This window comes from Kwoniella shivajii, chromosome 3, assembly GCF_035658355.1.
Source record: "Kwoniella shivajii chromosome 3, complete sequence".
Classification (NCBI taxonomy): Eukaryota; Fungi; Basidiomycota; class Tremellomycetes; order Tremellales; family Cryptococcaceae; genus Kwoniella; species Kwoniella shivajii.
In genome coordinates this window covers 758,954-779,829 of record NC_085910.1, presented here as the reverse complement: position 1 = coordinate 779,829, position 20,876 = coordinate 758,954, and the positions used below count along the sequence as shown (strand labels likewise).

Below are 20,876 nucleotides of genomic sequence, written 5' to 3'. Positions count from 1 at the left end.
GTTGCTCTCCACTCTGCTTTGCTCTTCATGGTACTAAGCTCAACCACGGTTATCCCTCATGGCTTTAGAGGAACCAGTTTATCTATCACCGATGACCCTGGCGGTGGAAGCTATTCTAAATCCCATTGGAACTACTTTGTGATCATATTTTATCTGGATTCCTCTACCTTGCATGATCATGATATCCTGTATCACGCATAAACATCGGAAGCATGTCAACCCTTATTCAAGGTCAATTGTTGACGATGATCCCAGTCATATCGATCTGAACCTAGCAGACTGCGCAAGGCGTGCAGCGAAGAGAGCAGGTGAAAGCAAGGCAAACCATAGAAGGGAGGTGAGGGAGAGTTAAGGGGATTAGAACTTGTACCACTCACACCGTGCGACAAAGTAATGCTCAAACTTGTGTTTGGATTCACTTTCTTACTTGATATCCCGGTATAAAAACCAGCGTTCATTTCCGTTCGATTAGGTGACTTGGGTCTAAATGACATTATAGCTGAACTTCCCAATGAGAGAGACGCAACCACTGGGCCAAGTCCTAAACGTATATAAAATAATATCATTACTTACCCATCAGCCTCGATTCCATATGTACTTATAAATGGCATGTAATCTGCCTGAATGAGGTTTCCAAGCAAAGGATGTATCGGAGCCCAAACTCACCGGTTTCTCCATCGTCATGCCAGCTCATCTTTTGACCTTCCCTATACATCACGCTGAGTATTTCGTTGAACCCAATTTCTTCACCTAATACCAGTCTTACGCGATTGGTGATTCTAATGACGTGTATTCATATCCAGAATCGCAAATCAGTGAACCTCGGTTCATCTGAATCAAATTTGCCACCAAGTGGTACCGGGGGCGAGGAAGTGGAATCGGACTTACAAAGCTAAAGACATCAAAACGCATTGAGGAGATCGTTCAAACGAATAGCTAAGAGTATCAACCTGATATTTATACGAAGCGCCCGTGTTTACTGCGAAGTGTTGTGCGAGTAATTGACCTTTGACTGCACCCCAATATCGTCAAATCCCAAATCGAGACCAAGGAGGTTGACATCCGTATACTTACCTGCGCCCTTCGTCATTCTCGTTAATGAAGTCACTAGTTATGTCTATCATAGGGATATCTTACTTACTGCTTTCAATGCCCGACGTTGAAACCATCCACCTTGATTTGCTGATTTCTGATATTCCACTAATAGATCATCAGAAACTGCTGAATGTGGCTGTATGAGATGATATATTTTCCCACTATTGCAATGCGATCATATACTTCTGATGAGCCCAGGAGGCCGCTGCATCACCATGAAAGTTCAATCAAGACTCACGCTGGGGCAAGATCGTATATAACACAGATACATCCAATTTCATTTATCATCTTGATATTTGACTTTATCCCAGATTTCGGATCTACCTTGGCCTCACCCAGGAAAGGTGGTTGAGACAGCCTACTTTGTTCAGGAAGGACCAAACATGCAGGATCAAGTGGTGCTAGAGTATTATGACAATTTCGACATTCCTAACGTATTTTGTTCGATCAGCTAATTGCCGATCCAGTCCTAGTGACAATGCACTTACCCATACTTCCCATCGATATCTGCAATTGGCTCTACCGCATTTCCTACATACCCAACCTGTCATAGCGGAATATTCATCATTAGTGATCATAGACTCTACGGTGTGACATGCGGAGAAGAATTTGACCTTACCCCTCCAAAGCGTCCTGCCACCGACCTCATACGCATCTTCAGTTTCTGGAACTCTCTTTGCTGGTTCAGGAGGCACGATATCGTAAGGTATGATAACCTCCCTTGGTGTTTCACGAGGAACCAGGAAATCGTCATTGTAGGATAAGTGGAATCCGGGTGGAATAGGTAATAAACCAATCTTAGTGTGTAGTAAGAAGAACGCTTTACATGCCGAATTTAAACATATCAACCCTTCTTGATATATCTGATTTATCGGTTGACGACAAGATCGACACTTTTCACCAGGGTAAAAAGCAGGATTTTGAAGTGAGCTTTCTGTCATTGTAAATAATGGTGTTTGAGTTGTCAAGGCTGATTCTCCAGGCCAGCACGCTCGATCATGCTTGCGAGACTTTAGCTCATCACAGGTCGACGAGGCTCTTCCGTCTCCCGATGAACTGAGAGGCGGAGTAAGTAGCCCCAAAGAAGGATTCAGCAAAGTTCGGATGTCCATTTTAGGTGATTTTTCATTTACAGCACCGATGTTTGCTCCGTCCTGGGTCCACGGAATTCGAGAGTCAAGTTCATCATATGACCACATTTCGACCCCTGTTGGGGGAGTCCGCCTTGGACTCGACGCCTCACTCGACAGCGGTGTCAGTGGACTACTTTCCCTCATTGCGGTGAGGACTTTATTCCCTTGTGGCAGGGGATTGATCCACCATGGTTCACCTTGATTTTCGATCCAGTCGAAACGGATCTTGACTCGGTGAAAATAGTTTCTACCTTCAGGTGGACTGACCTCTTTAGGTGAGATTTCAGCTTCTACCCAACTCGAAGAGATCCAATACCTGTCCGTCACCGCTTGTCAGTCATGTGACTGTTATGTCTTGAAGGGAGGTAGAATCGACTTACCAGCCCAGGACGACGTAAGCGCACTCCAGGTCCCACGGTAATCCTTCATAACCCTTCCCGGCGATCAATATAATAGGGGTCTTTCTCTCGTAAGCTAGAAGAAGGGTATCTACTCTTGCGTCTAAATGAGACTGATCAGCTTGTAGAGATACGGGACCAGGTGTACCATCAGGACGCATCGTTCGGATACATTGCCCGCCCCTGCGATAGAATTGCAATACAATCAGAATTGTAATCGTGAACCCTTCTTCGGAATCGTCAATCCGCGATCAAGAAGTGGTAAAAAGGGGAATCACCCATGTGAGATTATGACTTTACCATCGCACGCCCAGATGTCTCTCCTGTCTCCGTCGAGATTCTTCGTCAGCACTATTGTCGAGAGATCTGGATCTTCACTCACGGCGCTGGGAAAGCTTCCAGCAGATACCCAAAAGCTACTCTTCTGTGCATATATAAACCAGATTGGAAGCTACGATAATAAGGTAATGCTTCACATAACTCCTGGCGTGACTTTACAGTTGAACAAGAGATCTCAGCAAAATGTGAAATCACTCCTGACTTTGACGAGTCACTCACTTCTGCCCATACGGGAGGATGCTTGATTGGAGCAGATAATATCTCTTTCCTCCTTGGAGTAGCTCTTGGTAGTCCACCAACGATTCGCAGGACTTTACAAAGTTTACTTGAAGGCATACCTTGACTGACTTCGATAGGCATAGAAGGTAAAGGCACAATGTGAACCTCATCCTCCCGACTGTTCTCAACGTTACTTGTTCTCTTTGGTCGCTGTGACTGTTTATCCTTCTTTCCGCTTGCTGGCTTTGCTTGTGGTTCCATCCTCTGTTTTGGCAGCCTGGACTGCTTGCCCTCATATCTATCCTGGACAGACGGTGCAGATCTCTTCCTCTTCCCCACAGCTTGCTCATCATCGCCTGAATGTACTTTGAGACGAATAATGGGCGTTAAAGGTCGGATAACGGGCATCGGCTGTTGGGGTTGAGTCGCTGGATGTAACGCTTGTTGTGTTGGTGCACCTCCAATATGATCGAATCGAAGTAAAGATAGGATATTGGGGGGAGCCTTACTACATGTCCAGTTAGAGTGAACTTTTTTACGACCAAATTCATTTTCTTTCTCCAAATTGTTGGAACGGGATGCAGGTTTCTGTCGCTTGGTTATTTTATTCCGGATACTTTCGATAGGAATTGGATGTAGTATATCACTTTCGCTTAAAGAGGAGGTTGGTAGGGGGCTTAAGGAAGACGACTGATGGATAGATGATGATGATGAAAGATCTTCACAAGGTGGGATAAGCCTCAGAACGGGTCGTTTCCTTTTCGCATTTGATACTACCACGTCTGTTGTTCTCGTGTTTACCTCGTCTCCAATGACATTACCCTCCAAAGCCGGGTCCGAACCAATTGATCTATTATCAATAATTCGATTAGTCTTCCACCGACAACATGTTAAGTAGTGCACGGAGTAATACATACATCCTGCTGGATATCCTCTGCTGATGAGGATCTACCTTCGCCCGGACTTTGGATGCAAGAGGGACTTGCATGCTGGATAGGTCACTGGAAAGGCTACAGTTGATACTTTACAGTCAGCCGATGTACACGCTAAGGTTCTACTTTACGTCGCTCACACATGGTTCTGCTTCCCAAGCATCTTACGAGGAGGGCTATAGCATATTATGCTACCCACGTCCTCTGCGTCGCTTTGATCGTCCCCCTTGTCTGAAGAGGTCACTATCATATTTTGAAGACGTGATGAAGCAATGGCGACACTTGGTCTTGTACTCTTGACGATGACTGGGTCCAGGTAGAGCGCGAAGCAAATGTCGCTCTGAATTGATGATCGTAATCGATCCCCAAGTATGCATATAACGATAGACTCCCACAGACTCGGTGGTCTATGCCGGTGGAGGGGGTAAGAACAGATGGCAATTGTGCCTAGCTGACATGTGTCGGAAATGACGACAAGGCACACATGGTTATCTCTCTCAAGCCTTTGGATGTAGCGGCAACAGCGAGAAGAATGCGTATATACGTACACTGTCTTTTAAGAAAACATGCTTACTGGCAGCCGAAGGGTCTTATCTGACGCTCTACTTCGCTTTGCAATTAACAGAAGTTGTGATGTAAACCAATAAATATACACAATCGTATCGGTGCATATCATGTATCGGTGTATATTGTCTTACAACTTTATTGGATATCCACTCTGTATCTGAAATAATGCTTGGTATATCTTTCATTTCCACTACAAAAGACCAATTAAAATCCCTGTTCGGCCAAGTAATCTGCCTAGTATCCCCATGCAAGTGATCAGTAAATTTGTTGACACGCAAGTAAATTATAGACTATACTCACCACTTCAAGATAGAAAGTTGCCGGCTTGAACGCTATTGGTTTCCCTGTCCATCCTGCGAAAGTATATTTGATTGAATTTACCCAACCGACTCTACGATGCGTATCGGCATCCATCAGCCGTCATGTTGACCACAGGAACAGGATAGAAGAAGGGGGAAAAGGGGGAAAAGCTCACAAATCAAGATGATTTACACCGACTAGGGTACCTCTATATTCACCCCACATTGCACTATGTACAGAAACCAAACCATCATTTGGACCCTCTTTAGCTAAGATTACACTATGTGGCCAACGGAAAGTATCAAATAGACCAGGTTCGACACTTGCACCCCATGAATAGTATTTGACATCTTCTTTATCTAGTATTTGCGCATTAAATTCTTTCATGGATCTTGTACCCAATGCTGAAAAAGCAGTTCCATCACCTGTTTGAGGCAATCGTAATGTTTCAATCAAAGACAACATCGTGGGGAGACGATCTCGACCTATCAGATTATCAATAACATAATCTGCAAATGGTGATCCCCTGTGAGGTGTCGATATAGTCGTTAATGATATTGGACGAAATGCTGTTGGCCGTAATTCAGATATCAAATATCGACAATCGAGTCCTCCCTATAATCAGAAGATGAGTCCCTTGGCCTTTACCACATGAAATGATGACCTACCATACTATGTCCGACCAAATTGACTTCCCTTCCTGGGTATTTCTCGGATATGAATTCTTCTAATATCTTTGCACGGTCTTTGATTGAAGAAGTCGCTGGTACTCGAGCGATCAAGACTTCCGCTCCGTTAGATTCCAGTACTTCTCTAATTCCTCTCCAATGAGAAATCTGCAATCTGCAAACAGTAACGGCCGGTCAGCAACATGTATGAGAATGAGTGATTCCAGTTAGTACATACGTCGGAACGCTTGCAGGACCTGATAAACTATATGTCAGCTTGAAATCCATTGTGGGGTGGAAATATCCAGCTCACCAAGATAATCAAATCCTAATAATCCGTGACAGAAAACGATTGGATTCTGAGGTGATTTGTCTAAAATGAAAAGTTAATTTCACATTACGATAAACAAAGCTCGTATAACGACATGTCACTTACATTTATTCCTCAACTTCTCTTTCTCTTCTTCTACTGTATCAGCTCTATCCTCTTCACTCATCATTTCGTCTACTTTTCCTTTATTACCACTCCACCAGCCTGAAGCCCAATTCGACCAATCATCCTGTACACTCGTTGACGAAAGATTCCTTTTCATGGTGTCGAAAGACGGGGCTGAAGGGAGTGATACCCTCGGTATAGATAGGTTTAGATTAGAAAAATTTGGCATTTGCATCGAAGGTAATATGCTTGATTCAGATGATTTTCTAGGTGGAGCATCTAATAGCCCCGTTATAGTCCTTTGAAGGTGTAAAGAAGGAGCATCAGAAGAAGTTGAGCCTCTTCTTTTCGCACGAGAATGTATTGGTAGCCCTGTTGTCGGGTCTAGATCTGGGAAAGGTTCATCGTTGATAGTAGCTTCACTAGGCAAAGATCTTTGCCATGCCATATTAGTCGAACTTGCACCTTCCCCTTCTCTTGGTATTCCAGTATTAGATGCGTTCCGTCTATGAGTTTGAGCTTGTATAATGCTCGAAGCAGGCAACGTAGAACGAGTCAATCCTGAGAGTAATCTAGGGGATGCATTTGGTCGTAATGGTGAATGGTAATGTGCTAATGGTGGTTCAGATATCAATGAGGGTCTATGATCATCAAAATTCGAATCTACACTTGACGATATAGAATGAGTTGATCGAGGTAATGATATTGAAGTATGTAAAGCTTCTTCCAGCATTGATGTAAGTGGTTCATCAGGTGTACCGGTACCTTGATTGTGCTTTGGGATGTTTACCCCATCACCGACGGGAGGATGATCAGCCTTTTGTTTCCCCTTCAAGTTTCTCCTCGCAGCTGCATCCTCCACATCATGCGATTCCTTATGTTGTATTTGGTGTTGATGATGAGATTGAGAAGCTGAACGTGTCTGCTTGTGAGGACGGTTTGGGGAGGACGGTGTACCGCCTGAGGGTTTATGGTTTTGTGACATGGTCCCAGGAATCAGTCGTTGGACCCGTAATATTCTTGAGGTCATCCAAGGCCACGAGATATCTGCAGGCTAGATCGAGTCTCACGAGTCCTGCGTTGCACGACAATCAAGGTGGTGGCAAGAAATGAATGAATGAAAGGGGGATTTTCGAGTGAGTTGGATGATCAACCTCCTGATCCAAGACGTCATCAAAATACTCGTAGTACTGGAATTTCAATGAACACGCGACGGATTTTGTACTCTCTCGTCACCATAGATATTTTGGGATTTGTTCACATCGTATCTCACACAAACCACATATATAGATTGGTTGGATAGCTAATACGGCTCACATGGAGTAGACCAACAAGCATGTCCTCACCTAGGAAACGATCCAAAAACCATTCTTCACAAGGAAGGAGTTTGACGGAACCGCAATTACCGTTACATATAGCTTTAGCTTGGATAATCGATCGCGTCTTCCCGTTGAACGACGACTGTCAACCTGTCCCGGTCTATTCACAAGGATTCATAGCGAATATACTAAGGATTATAGCTCGAGAAGTCTTAGAGGTAAGCTCCGGAAATATCCTCAACGTTATACCGGGCAGCTCTAGTGACGGAAGCTGACGAGCTGCTTCGTCTTCGGTGAAATGATAGGTCGGAAGCAAACCAGGTACATATGTGTCACTTCGAGATGAACTGGATCCAATAATCAGAAAAGAGACTAAAGAGATATCGAAGAGGAACGATAAGAAAAGAAACAGAGGTCAGAAAGTACAAGAGGAATTTGAAGATGTGGAGAAATATACAAGCTGGATGTCGTCGTTTGTGAGTAAAATCCGAAGATGAGATAACGAAATGGAGAGTACGGAAGCTGACCTGTTGGAATGATTTTAGGGAGACAAGTTCTTGGATGTAGCGGAAGGTTGTGCTTTTCTTGACAGTGAGCTCAATTGATCGCTGGTAAGCGTTCCCCATATCTGATGGCAGACTGTAGGACTTGAGAAAGAGTTGAGGGATAGACTGAATTATTCCGACGATGACGAAGTAAGCTTTATCAGTCAAAACATATTAAAATCTGCTGACAATACACACCTCATAGCCGACCGAGTTCCCCGAGCCTATTGTATGCCTACCAACAACTATCAAGGGAAGATTGCGGTTGACTATTTGTGATAGGAACGTCATTCGCCTATTGGTGTTTTCGCTCGAAACCTACTCAATACCCTTCGAAAACTGTCATTCGACGAGACAACTCATCTATCACGAGAGGTGGCCAAGTGGTGCGGGCACGAGACGGCGGGCCCTTCCATACATGCTGGAATATGGTCTCTGGATCGTGAGTCAGCTATTATTTTTAAGACTCGTAGCAGTGTCTCAGATCTGACCGAACAATATAGGGAGATCAGGGATGGAAGACTCGTTAGACAAACGAATGAAAGCCATGCAAGAGTATGTCACAGATTCATTACGTCCAAACATGTTCAATCAAACGCTTAAGCTGTCGCTTTATTTAGCTATCAAGCCGCAAACTCTTCAGGTGATTATTCGAATGCTCTTGCCTCATTGAGACGTTTTTACGATTATCAATTCCCATCTTCTGGAAGAGGTCAACATCAACATGCTCTATTGAATATCGCTAGCTTCCATCATTCTACAGGAGGGATGGAGTCAGCTCAAGCGGTCAGTCCTATGTCTTTCTTGCTTTCTGTGATGACTCTACTGATACGGCGGATCATAGGCTATCGATGAAGCTATCAGAGTCGCTCGAACAGCGGGAGATAAACCTTGTCTTGAGTTTTGTCTGAGGTTAGCTCAGCATCAGCGATGAACCCGAATTTGGCTGACGAGGATGTGGTATAGCCTGGCACAAAGAATCAATATGGAAACTTCTTCTGTAGCCTATACACCCTCCGAAACGATACGTATAAATCAGAAGCCTGTCTCGACTAGTCGTTTACCTGAAGGTCATTCTCCAATGGATCAGCTATGGTCCATCAAACCAGCTTTAGATCTCGTAAGCTTGCAATATATTCTCTCCTAGCTCATGATAAGCTGACAAGCTGAAAAATTGGCATAATTTGTCCTTAGGGTGAACCTGTACATATTGCTTTTCGTCGGATCCATTCTTCTCAAGGGAAGGATATCCCTACTGAACGTCCGATATCGGATGAAGAACGTAGTAAACCTACAAAACAGTGGAGGACCGGTCAAAAGCTAGATATGGCATCTTGGCATGCTACTCAGGCTTCTTTATGGTCCATGCTAGGTGAAACTATTTACGAAAGCCTCTTAGATGGAAAAGGGGGAAAGGAAAGCTAACATGCCGAGTAATTATAGGTTCTGGGACATTAGCGGATTTTCACGAAGATTCAGCTTTGGGAGATTTAAGTCCATGGAACGACGGGAGATTGACCGTAGTACTTTCTAAAGCTCAAAGAGTAAGTACGTCCAGGTTTCAAATTGTCTTATTGAGCTCATCGGAGACCTTGATCTTAGGCAGTGGAAAGAGCAGAATATGATTCAGCTCTGTCGATGTTACTCGACATGTCTGTAATACAAGGCATGTCGATCTCATCGTATCATCGATGGGCCAGAGTGGTATGGAAAATACTTGAAAGAAGGTGCAAGATGCAGTAAGAAACTATACCCCAACCGCATAACACATCAAGAACTATACTAATTGCCATATGTGTTTTTTTTTTTAGCGGAGATCAAGAGTCTCTTTCCTATCTATCGTCTTTACAACCGCCTTCAACTGGCTCCCAAAGACAAGGTCCAGGTGGACCACAAAGGGAAATAGGACATCCAGATCCAATCCCCCTATCAGAAGACCTGTCTCCGACCAAGGGAATCAAAATGATCCAAGAACATATAAGAGGATCACTATTCAAGGCTCAAAAGCTTCAATCATCAGCTACGCCTTCTCATCTGATATTACCACATGTACTATCTGCGACTCAATTGTCTAGCGAATTGGGTCTATGGCAAACATATCGATTTGGTACTGTAATTCTTTGTGAAGTTTTATTGAGCATGGAAGGTATGAGTATGGCCGAGAAAGTCATTAAAGAGATTGATAATATTTGGGATCAAGTAAGTCGTTCTTCTCCCGTACGAATAATTGCATATACTCTGAACGATATGGCGAACTGATGGCTGTGGATCAATTCATAGGTACTTGGAGGAGATGATTTCGAATGTATAGCAAGAGGTGAAATGTGTTTAGGAAAAGCGAAACTCGAACTTGCGCTGGACAACGAGTCTGCGGATCTACTAGGTGAGCTTTCCGTGTTGAGATGACGAGATACGGCATTTTTGCCGAATTTGCTACTAATGCAGCAACCATTCTTATAGATCAAGCTGTCGTGCATATTCAACAGTCACTTGAATTCTCGACTAAACTAGAATATCGTTCTCTGATGCTCGAATCAACTTCCCTCTTAACGCTGTTAGCTGAACTTCGTTCTGCACAAGATGGTCAATCCGGAGAACGGGATAGTCTAGCTGATAGATATATGACAATCAAGTCTGGTGACGGCAATGTCGCATTAAAGGAACAAGTCAAGCTAACAGGCGAAATTGTGAAGATGGTAGGCGTTAGAGTCGCTGAAGGATGGAAGTGATCGAGTTTCTTCGTCTGATCACCGTTGTAAATATAAACCTACAATACCTTGCATATATTAATACCTACTTAACAATATTACAACATGATTTTGTATGAAAGCTGTAACGATCACATCAAGCATGCGAAAGAAAGAGTCCATAGTGCACAAAACGAAATATACAATTTTACTAACAAGACGGACTACCAATAGGTTCTCAGATTCAATATGCCCAAAAAAGAAAACACCTACGCCTAAGACGACGTGAAGGTTTCGATTTGAACACCCAATACAAAATGCCTAGTCATGCATTACAGCGAATAATCTGAATTCGGTTCCACCTGAAGGATCCAAAGTTTGTGATAATAATTCACAGTGTAATGTGTGTCTACCAGGTTGTAATCCTGATGCTACTTCTTTTACCCTAAGAATGAATGATCAGTCAAATTGAGATTCATTATGATGCTCCAGATACAGTACAGGTTCGAAGCCAGGGGTTCGAATCGAGGGATATATTCCCAAGAGTAACTCACATTCCCATGTTCCTTTTATCCAACTTCCACCAGCCATCAACTTGAGTTCCTTGCATTCTATCATTGTCGACCCAACACCAAACACTTCCCAAACCTAATTTCGCACTTCTTTGATAACCTATGGAAACTGATCCACCTGCTCCTCTCTCTTGTCTCATCCCAATTGCCGAGATGAGTCGTCTTGAATCTTGGTCAATCTCAGTTTCGATTGATGAAGGCAGAGTCGCATTCTGTTCACGTACCAGGATACGTTCCGAGGTTTTGGATTGTCGACGAGATCTTGCTATTTTGCTTCGCTGCATATCTTGACGCCGTTGGGGTTTGGAAATGTGTTCGTGTTCCATGGCATGTAAATTAAATGGACCGCCAGGTCTTGCTCCCAGGGGTAAAGGATCGAATCTATTTCTATTATTCTTCTGTTCCACCGGAGCCAATTCTTCTTCCTCCTCTTCTTGTGCTTCTTGCAATTCCAGTTGGACGTCATCATCATCATCATCATCATCGTTGATTGAACCTTGGATAGGATCAGATTCAGCTAACAACAAAGATTCTTTTGATTCTTCAAGTTCACTGGTAGGTGGTGATGTGACAAAGTGGAATATCGCTATTGAACCTGGGTCAGTGGATATCAGATATCGTTTTTCTGCCCAAGACCATTGTGACCTATAGTAACAATCAATCGCAAATCATTAGCAGAGATACACGCTTTTGCCCGCGGGAAAGAGAGTCGAGTCTGGAAAGCAGAGAGTGAAGAGAGGGACTCACCATCCATGAGACCCTTCGGCAAGCTGTAATCCTTGACCTTGACCTTGCGAACGATCATCTTCCACACTCGATACTCTGCCATGAAACCTTGCTGAGTTTTCAGATCTACACACGGGTACGTGTCTTGGATCACGTTGAAAAGGGTTAAATTGGCCTGTGAGAGATGTCTGATGCACCCAACACCCAATCTGTATAAGCCTGACGGCGTGCGTAGTAACAGTGTAGAATGGGAATTAAACTTACAGAAGGTACATCCAATATTCGAAGAGGTGGTTTCTTGATGTAACTAGATGCGAAACGACTCAAGGCTTTTCTGAAGTACGATGGAGGGGCTGAACGTTCTATTTGATCTTGTAAATACCGAATCACTAGACCTGCGGCCAGAGCATGACCCCTAGTTGATATCTACATGAAGCGAAAAGGTGAGCAATCGACCTGATTTGCTTTCGGCCTGGGGTGAACAATGCAACAGGGAAGGTCACACTTACGTGCATCACATCAACAGCTTGACCCCCATAAGCTTTCGCTTTCGGATCTTTCAAAGTTACATCATTGCCGGTTCTGAACCACCTTGGCATTTGTTTATCTGGATCTGCCAGTAATCGAGGTAAAATGACATCTCTAATGGCTATCGATGGTACGTCGTAGAAATTCAATACACCCTGATGAAAAGCCGAAGAAGAAAGAAGAGTTGGAAATAATGTTGTAAACGTTCTACGCAGACAAATGATATGGGCAACAATATGTCAACAGAAAATTAAGATCGTTCGGATGTTTGACTTACTCAATATTGATAACAGCGGGCTTATTGGGCAATTCCAGTAATCCCCTCAATAACCGCTCATATAGATTGATCACTTCCATATCCAGTAAGTCGTTGATTCCTTGTTCGACGAGTATCAGATCTGATTCTTCAGGTATGTGTTCTTCTGCAAAGGTATCATTGTCAGCTCGAAATTCATTTCTCTCGATGATACTCAGGCAAAGTAGCCATCCTATTATCACTCATCCAGCCTCTCCTCATACTTTCCTTTCGTTGCATCGATTCATGAGATCTTACTCGGACTCACTAAAACACCAACCGAAGTAACCAGCTCCAACACCTCCTTGAGCGCCGTTGATAAATCTATTATTCGGATTTGGAAAGGTAGTATCTAACCAATTGAAGATCATAACGTGTAAATTCTCTTTTGAATATAATGTCGATGCTCCCAGTTGTATTGACGAAGATAGACTATCATTCGGTATTGATGCAAGGGTAGAAGAATCTGCTTCAGTTATATCTGCGTTCGCATCTTGGTCTTGCTGTTCATTGATATTATCTATTGTCTCTTCTTCTTCTGCACGACGACGACGATGCTGGTGATAATGCGATGATGGAGGAGTCAAACCACGTCCCTTGGAAACTACACCAATATTATAGCAATCGCAAATGTCAGCCGTCGAAGTAATCTCAACGAGATGATAGATTGATATCGTATGAGGTTTAATAGGATGGTGCCAATATGTCGAGACGACTCACCACTACCGCCTATAACAGAAACGACAAATGGTCGCCCTGATCTAGCTTTATCTATGAAAGCCTGTATCCTTGATCCGGTACCTAAACGTTTTTTTTTTGTAAGCTGCATTTTCAAACGAGAAGGAGATGGTCAGGAAGAGAGACTTACCTTCATATTGTAATGCTCTGTTGAATTCCCATTCCCTATATATGATGAAAAGGTGGGTCAGCGGTGGATCCATTCAGGTTTAACCAGCCATCGGCCTTCTATACGTATCATTTGAGCAGATTCAAATTCCACTCACCTCATCTTATCAGCTTCATTCCAATGATCATCCTCCTCAGCCTTGCTTACTCCCAAACCTGTTGTTTTGATTTTAACACTTTCGATCACCCCTTTCAATCTCACCCTGTTCCCTTCACCGTGTCTGGTAAACGGTGCGAAGAGTAAGAGCAAAGAGACGAACAGGAGTGAGAACAGGATCCATGGTCTATTTAATCTGTGGACAATCAACATCTTGCATGAAAAAGGCTGCACGGGAAGCTACCGATCCTCGTGACCTTTCCTCTTGAGCAGCCCCTAGACCTATATTGCTTATGTCCCAGATGATAGATACCAGAACTGCGTGAAGATGATAGAAACTGATGATGGAGATATGGTAGGATGAATGATATTGATGAAAGGAGTAAGTAACCTATGTGGACCACTTTTTCAGGTTCTTCGGAATGCTTTGTTGGTGTTATTGTGTCGTTTTTCACCTATTATTCGATGATATCATTCTCGTAGGAGGTCTCTTTGTGTCTGGGTCTGTTAAAGTACTGGTGACTGTATATTTCATGTGTCGACGATGACCAGATGAGTAAATGATCAATGTTACCTATATCATCAACAGATGCTTGAGGTGAAAGTGAAAACCGAATCAGTGGGATCTGCCCATTCCAGGAACAATTTAAAGGTTTATGTTTACAACCCCATTCTCTCTTACCGCGTATTGGAAGAAGCATACTCGAGTGGAAGACATCCGTGAAGTGGAAAATGATGCATACTGTATTGAAATCGAATTGACAAGAGACTGAGACTGTTACATATCCATATCATCTCCGTCTATTGACCTAAACATATTTCTGCATGTATGTAACGAATGATGTGGGATGTGGGATGTGGGATTCGAATTGCATTGTGTGCACACACTTTTCATGAAGATTTCAAACTGACTTCACTTAAGACCCTGAAAGCTTCCTTGTAAGCATCCAACAAAGCTTTGATCCGTGTCCTTTCTGATACTAAAGCTTCGTCCTCAAATAACAGTTCAGCGAACAAATCAGGTTTATACAATTGAGTCACTAATCTTTGTTGAATGGCATCGCGAGAGAAGTTGACCTATCAGAGAGTGTGTGATTAGCTCATGATCGCTTCGTCGTTTCGTAGATGACCAAAGTACGTGTGTACTTATAACAGACATGATAATGATGCCAGAATGAAACTCAACTCACCAATAGGTGCATGATCGATTTGGGAACCAAATCTTGTATGGTCTGTCTTGTAATACCGAAATAACTGGCTATCAATGATCGGATCAATGTAGTTTCCATTTCCTCTCTTGCTGAGAGATGAAGTGGATGTTCGGGGGAGTTCTAAATGGCCAAGTGACGCATTAGTACTTCCTCAGGTTATGAACATATTGATGAACGGAATTTGTGATACTCACAGCTTCGAGGTGTTTTCCAAGTGACTTCATATCGTATGTTGAACTAGTATCCATTCCGAAACCACTTCTCAAATTACCTGGTCTTCTACCTGAACTCAGATCGGGCAATAGATCTCTCGAATTATTTTGTGGTTGCGAATTCTGTCTTGAGGAATTAGCGTTGTTTGATCCACCTGATAATCTAGATTGATGATGCCTAGTTTCAATCGAAGAGCCAGGTGCTGATGAAGGTCTAATCTCATCTAAACCGTTTGGACCTCCTAAGAAGTAATTTAAGAAACTTTGCTTTGCGCCTGCTCCATGACTGTTGTGTTGAGAATTTCCTGAAGCACCTTGACCTTGATGAGGTGAAAGCGTATTGATAGCATTCGAGCCTGATCCTGTACGATGATGATTTCTTGATTTTGAGATTTCATTAACAATGTTCCCTTTGGCCACTGATGGTCTTCGGATATCAGGTACAGATGTAGAGGCTGATCGTGGGTGAAGGTTGTTCAACGGTGCTCCATTGGGAGGAGCTGATCCTGCTCCATCAGAGGAAGCAGAATCATCTTCATCATCCGGAGAACTCGCTTGGGAAGGAATCTATTATGCCTGTCAGCTAAGGGTGGTTTGGTGAAGGCTTATGGGTGGATAAACGTACTCTAGCCATTTGAGAGGAACCCTGCTGTCCTTCTCTGGCGATGGCAGCTGAGCCCGAGATGAAGTCTGGATGGTTTGTGTTGATATACGCGGCTTGAATCGCTATCAAACTAGATACGTAATCGCATGTTGGACCCAATCGTTCTCTCAGTAATTCTGATACGGCTTCAATGAGTTGAGTAAGAAGTCTAGGGAACCGTTGTAATTCCTTTTGAAAGGCGTGGATTGGTCAGCTAATCTTCGCATGCTGTAGTCACGCCAGCTATACTCACAGGACTGGTACAATTATGACAGATCTTCATCAACTCTTCGTAAACCAGTTCTACACATCTTAAACTTGGTGGTTCCAACAATTTGATTTGAGGTTTGACCAACAGGTCGAAAGCCACCTCAGGAACGAACAAACTAGGTCTAGGTCCTGTTGAGTTTCTTATGGCAGTCCTGATATCCGATAAAGATAAATTCTGAGCTGGGTCGATGGTGGTTAATGCATGTCCGAAAACCTCGTTGAAAATATAGTAGATCCTTGCTCCACCTGAGAGCTCTTTGGTCGATATCTCAAGTGATGTTCCATCGATGGACGATACGAAATCTTTAGAGAATTCAGTCATGAGTTTGAGGATGAGCGAGCCCTAAAAGTAATACATCAGATGGATTCGAGGTGCGTGTTTATGATAACATACTCTGTGTTGTTCACCTAAGAATGTAGCATCGCCGAAAGCGTTTAGCTCTTGTTGAGTTTGTCCCATTAATGTGTTAAGTCGAGCTTTCATATCAGGTAGTTTCTCTCGAATATGAGTCATCAACACCTAAGCGATTCGATCAAGATAAGCGCTCAAATTAATTACCATTTGTCAAATATGAAGAACTCCGTGCCGACTCACAGAGTTGAGAGTCTTCGCGAGATACTTTGTTCCACATCTGTGAGCTATATTTCTGTAAACAGGATGCGTTTTGAAGAAGTCTTCTTCTTTTTGTCGCGCATCTTCCATAGGTAGATCTTGGATGATATCTTGTTGACTTCTGTTGACCACACCTACGAACCCTAGTTTGAGAGGATAAGTTCGTCCAGTGAGGATGTCCAAGGCATTTGTACCTGCATCCATGAGATCGAGTTTGGATAGAACACCCAAAGTCCGAAGACCTCTTGGATCGACTGAACGAGCAAGTTTCAAGGCATCTGAATTGGCTAGATCTACATTTGCAGGCGACACAGCGAGAATAACGCTGCGATGCATTTTCGAGATTAGCTCGAGTTTTCCTATTTGGCAGGCAGGGTAAAAGAACTTACGCGTTAGGTTTGGAGATGTAGTCAAGTACGAGATTCTTGATTTGCCTTTCAATGTCTGTGGGTTGATCACCTACTGGCACTTTTGTCAAACCAGGTAAATCAACCAAGGTTAGATTGAGCACGCCAGGTCCGTAGATTTTCAAGTTGATAGGTAATTTGGATACTCCCTATATAAGCAATATAGGGTGATTAGTGGGGTGTCTAAGTAGACGAATCGAAGGAAATAAGGAGGATCACGAAGCTGGAGTGAAGGAAAAGTGGTATATACCTTATTCTGACCTGCGACTCTATAAGTTTCATTTTCGATTTCTTTTCTAATTTCTTCGAAATCTGTGAATCTTCTATTAATGTGTAAGAATTCCGCGTATGTTACATTATTACTTTCATTCATATTTTTACCACCTGGTCTCATTATACCTGCACCTGCGGTTGGTGTATTATCTAAATTAGGTAGATAACCATCTTCATCTAGACCACCTATTCTAGGTGATCTTCTGACTGATCCTGAATCGACAGAACGATTAGGATTACCTGCACTCAGTCCTGTTCCCGTTCCTGGGAACTTACCACTTGATGATGATGGACCATCTGGAGTGTGGATGAGTTGAAGGACTAATGGTCTACGAGTAACGATCCCAGATCCACGGGGTAGGAAATCTCTTCCTACAATAGTTTCTAAAACTGATGATTTACCAGATGATTGTGATCCGACTACCACGATTTGAGGTAAATCAACCGCATCGCCTCCTATCGCATTGAATGTGTCTTGCAGCTTGTTCACAAGTGCGATTAAGTCACCGTCCATTGACATTTTGAGTAGATCGTTGATAGACTATAGAGGGCGTGCTGGACTGAGGTTGGTCGTAATTGCAGGGCTGAGCTACCTTGATAGCTTGATAAGACGCAGCAAGTACAGGAAAGGGGAACAAGCTTCTTAGCAGTGATGCAATAAGTGGGTGGGTTTATCCCAACACTAGATGTAGTATGCGATGGCAGTATTTGCCGAATCAAGCTTGTCCTGAAGCGAAAGAGCGGGGGCGAGGAGTCAACTCGTCGTGTGAATCCGTGATAACAGAAAGAGGGCAGAATATGAAGCCTCCTGATCGTTGTGGAATAGTGTAAGAACCAAGAAGAAGTCTAGTGAAGCTATCAACAAATTCACGCAAACAAATTGATGTTGTGTTGAGCAGTCAGAGCTACATAAAGTATAGGGATTGAATCCTTCTTTCTTTCACCACATCTCTCTTGCCGAGATCTGTTCATAAGCTATCTGTGCGTCACCAAACACATGTGGCGTTTTTGTCGAAAAGGGGTAATTTCAGCATGACTAGGCATGCGACTGTTCTCAATGTGCATGTTGCAAAAAGAGTGAGCCTACTTCTCACCTTTTGGAACGCACGCCTACCTCACGCGCTAGACGCGTTGTGTTGAGAGCGAAGAGATAAAATGCAATGTTCATGACTACTATTTCACTTTTGCAGTTCAATCCATACGCAATCTTACCAATTGATCTCTGAGAATAGCAATCGCAACCTCCATATCGAATCATACATAAGGAAAGAAGGATGTCTGAGGATCTAGCTGAATGGTTGAGTGACTCAAATGAGGTATTCAACCTCCAAATGGGTGAGTCAATACATCTAATATATTTCCAATCGTTTCCGTTTATCCCAGCGTAAAGACATGGGGTATGACAAAGAAGAGGATTGCTAATATAAGATATTGGCGGATAGTGAGAGATCCTGAAGATGAAGACGTGCTTGAAAATGAAGATCAACAAGCGATAGAACCTTTTAATCCAAATTTCACTTATCCAATCTTTGGTGAACATGAAAAGATATTCGGTTATAAAGGATTAGATATACAGGTTAGTAATCCACCTTTCCTCCCTGGATGAAGGGAAGCTCCAACGGTTTATCGCTCTTGTCTATTTCATGTGAATCAGCTAATTCGAAATCATTTGACAGCTAAAATTCGCTTCTGGGTCATTACGTCAATACCTTTCAATCAATTATGATTCCAGACTCAATTCAACAGCGACACCAGCTGATGAACTCGAAGGAACATTATACAAATTCATTCCTTCAGACTATACGAAATCAGATTTAGATTTCCAGAAAATCGTAGAAACAGATGCCGAAAACTTCAAACCTTTAGGAGAAAGAGTTGGTTCATACGTAAAACAAGCAAAGTCAAAGTCAAAGTCGAAAGGAAAAGGCAAAGGTAAAGGTAAAGTAGAGGATGCAGGAGATGGAGAAATCAAAGAAGACGATGAAGGTGCTGTCGTGTTCGAAATGTACAAGGTCAGTTGAGTATTTCTCCATCGCTTTCATGGGGAGCAATCAGCTGATTCAGTAAATGCAAAACCGATTAGTCAACTTGGAGCACGACTGGATTCAGAGATTATCATAGGAGGATGCAATTATTCATACTGCTTTTCATCGAGGGAGGAAGTTATGTTCAAGTGAGTCTATATCTCGAACGATGGATATGAGAAATCCTGATAATCGTCATGTCATAGGAAGATGAAGATTCATGGGAATTCATAACACTTTATGAGAAACGTAAACGACCTAATTCAGACATATTCACATATCATTTCGTAGGGTATACATCGGTGTATCCATTCTGGTGTTATCCTGATCAAGTCAGATTACGTTTAAGTCAATTCGTTATATTACCACCTTATCAACATCAAGGGCATGGATGTGAGTTTCATCTGTACTTAGAAAGTTTTCCCTTGCATTATGGGAATGATCAATTGGTTCTGACCTGCATTCGTTTTCACGTTTTTATTAGCCAAATTGTACTCGGCACTTTTCTCAAGTATGCTTTCAAGACCTGAAGTTGCTGAATTAACAGTCGAAGATCCAGCAGAAGCATTTGAAGATTTACGTGATCGGAATGATTTACGTTTCTTGTACAAACAAGGTATAACGGAAGATCCAATGTTCACCGTCGGTTTAGGTGAAGATAGTAGATCAGAAAGAGCAGAATGGGAAACAAAGTTAAGAAAAAAATACAAGATCGCTCAAAGACAATTTGATAGATTATTAGAGATGTTATTACTGAAAAATCTCAATAAAAAAGATGAAGAAAAAATTAGAAAGTATAGATTAGGAGTCAAAGCTAGATTATTCAGATTCAATTATGTCAGTTCATTCTCTTATCCTTTTTGATCTATGGACGTACGACGATGTGCGGTGGATGAGGAAAAGCTGATGAGAATCACCTTATTCACGATATAGGAAATGTTATCGCAGATGACACCTGACGAGAGGAAAGAAGCTTTAGCCAAAACTTATGAGAGCGTAGTCGAGGACTATGAGAGAATACTGGAAATGACTTTCCATTAGGTCTATACCAGTCACTGGAAGCGAATAGCATAGAAAACACACTTGACGCAGAAGAACGGGGAGACGTGACTTGTGGGCGTCAGCGCAATTGTACTCGATGATGAACAACGATATGTCAACGCATTACCAAAATTTCAGAGACTAGGCAGAATGAAGATATGCACGTATAATGCATATAGAAAGAATAATACAATAAAAGAGAGAAGTCAATGATATTATGCAAATAAGAAATGTTTTAATGATGTGATGAGATTTGTAGACACGTCCTCGATCCTTTTTACTTTTTTTCCACATTTTTCATTGTGATCCTGCTTCTTGTTCTGCCCAATCTAGCTCTCCCGCCAACTGATCTATTCCATATCGATATTTCTGAATGGTCTACCTATTCCCATTTTCGCTTTCAATCGGTCCTTCTCATCA

At 42.7% G+C, this 20,876-nt stretch overlaps 6 protein-coding genes across 6 annotated transcripts; 2 read left to right on the top strand and 4 right to left on the bottom strand.

The window, feature by feature from the left end:
• Positions 1 to 78: 78 nt before the first annotated feature.
• On the bottom strand, positions 79 to 4,172 carry IL334_002498 (uncharacterized protein; the record flags this gene model as incomplete). Its single annotated transcript, XM_062934242.1, has 14 exons — positions 79 to 186; positions 378 to 541; positions 667 to 779; positions 889 to 1,012; positions 1,075 to 1,081; positions 1,142 to 1,256; positions 1,334 to 1,524; positions 1,584 to 1,639; positions 1,715 to 2,544; positions 2,609 to 2,809; positions 2,905 to 2,949; positions 3,009 to 3,118; positions 3,185 to 4,034; positions 4,102 to 4,172. 14 exons carry the CDS (start codon positions 4,170 to 4,172, stop codon positions 79 to 81), a joined length of 2,985 nt encoding a protein of 994 aa, XP_062790293.1.
• A 715-nt stretch (positions 4,173 to 4,887) lies between these two features.
• Positions 4,888 to 7,072, bottom strand: IL334_002497 (uncharacterized protein; the record flags this gene model as incomplete). The annotated part of the gene is made up of 7 exons (XM_062934241.1): positions 4,888 to 4,917; positions 4,984 to 5,074; positions 5,159 to 5,598; positions 5,652 to 5,826; positions 5,890 to 5,908; positions 5,965 to 6,024; positions 6,088 to 7,072. The coding sequence occupies 7 exons, from the start codon at positions 7,070 to 7,072 to the stop codon at positions 4,888 to 4,890; spliced, it is 1,800 nt and encodes a 599-aa protein (XP_062790292.1).
• Positions 7,073 to 7,423: 351 nt separating this feature from the next.
• Positions 7,424 to 10,680, top strand: IL334_002496 (uncharacterized protein; the record flags this gene model as incomplete). Its single annotated transcript, XM_062934240.1, has 16 exons — positions 7,424 to 7,624; positions 7,712 to 7,882; positions 7,952 to 7,997; positions 8,052 to 8,101; positions 8,157 to 8,180; positions 8,234 to 8,393; positions 8,455 to 8,506; positions 8,572 to 8,737; positions 8,796 to 8,863; positions 8,918 to 9,071; positions 9,146 to 9,323; positions 9,395 to 9,495; positions 9,554 to 9,690; positions 9,763 to 10,150; positions 10,232 to 10,334; positions 10,412 to 10,680. The coding sequence occupies 16 exons, from the start codon at positions 7,424 to 7,426 to the stop codon at positions 10,678 to 10,680; spliced, it is 2,268 nt and encodes a 755-aa protein (XP_062790291.1).
• Positions 10,681 to 10,959: 279 nt separating this feature from the next.
• IL334_002495 (uncharacterized protein) lies at positions 10,960 to 13,975 on the bottom strand (the record flags this gene model as incomplete). The annotated part of the gene is made up of 10 exons (XM_062934239.1): positions 10,960 to 11,083; positions 11,193 to 11,855; positions 11,958 to 12,124; positions 12,201 to 12,362; positions 12,446 to 12,671; positions 12,742 to 12,886; positions 13,028 to 13,363; positions 13,480 to 13,560; positions 13,628 to 13,662; positions 13,764 to 13,975. The coding sequence occupies 10 exons, from the start codon at positions 13,973 to 13,975 to the stop codon at positions 10,960 to 10,962; spliced, it is 2,151 nt and encodes a 716-aa protein (XP_062790290.1).
• Positions 13,976 to 14,653: 678 nt separating this feature from the next.
• Positions 14,654 to 17,911, bottom strand: IL334_002494 (uncharacterized protein; the record flags this gene model as incomplete). Its single annotated transcript, XM_062934238.1, has 9 exons — positions 14,654 to 14,839; positions 14,953 to 15,093; positions 15,168 to 15,752; positions 15,811 to 16,017; positions 16,082 to 16,441; positions 16,493 to 16,618; positions 16,694 to 17,036; positions 17,101 to 17,267; positions 17,369 to 17,911. The coding sequence occupies 9 exons, from the start codon at positions 17,909 to 17,911 to the stop codon at positions 14,654 to 14,656; spliced, it is 2,658 nt and encodes an 885-aa protein (XP_062790289.1).
• Positions 17,912 to 18,665: 754 nt separating this feature from the next.
• Positions 18,666 to 20,456, top strand: IL334_002493 (histone acetyltransferase type B catalytic subunit; the record flags this gene model as incomplete). Its single annotated transcript, XM_062934237.1, has 7 exons — positions 18,666 to 18,726; positions 18,834 to 18,967; positions 19,068 to 19,403; positions 19,475 to 19,564; positions 19,622 to 19,808; positions 19,900 to 20,252; positions 20,349 to 20,456. 7 exons carry the CDS (start codon positions 18,666 to 18,668, stop codon positions 20,454 to 20,456), a joined length of 1,269 nt encoding a protein of 422 aa, XP_062790288.1.
• Between the last annotated feature and the right edge of the window lie 420 nt (positions 20,457 to 20,876).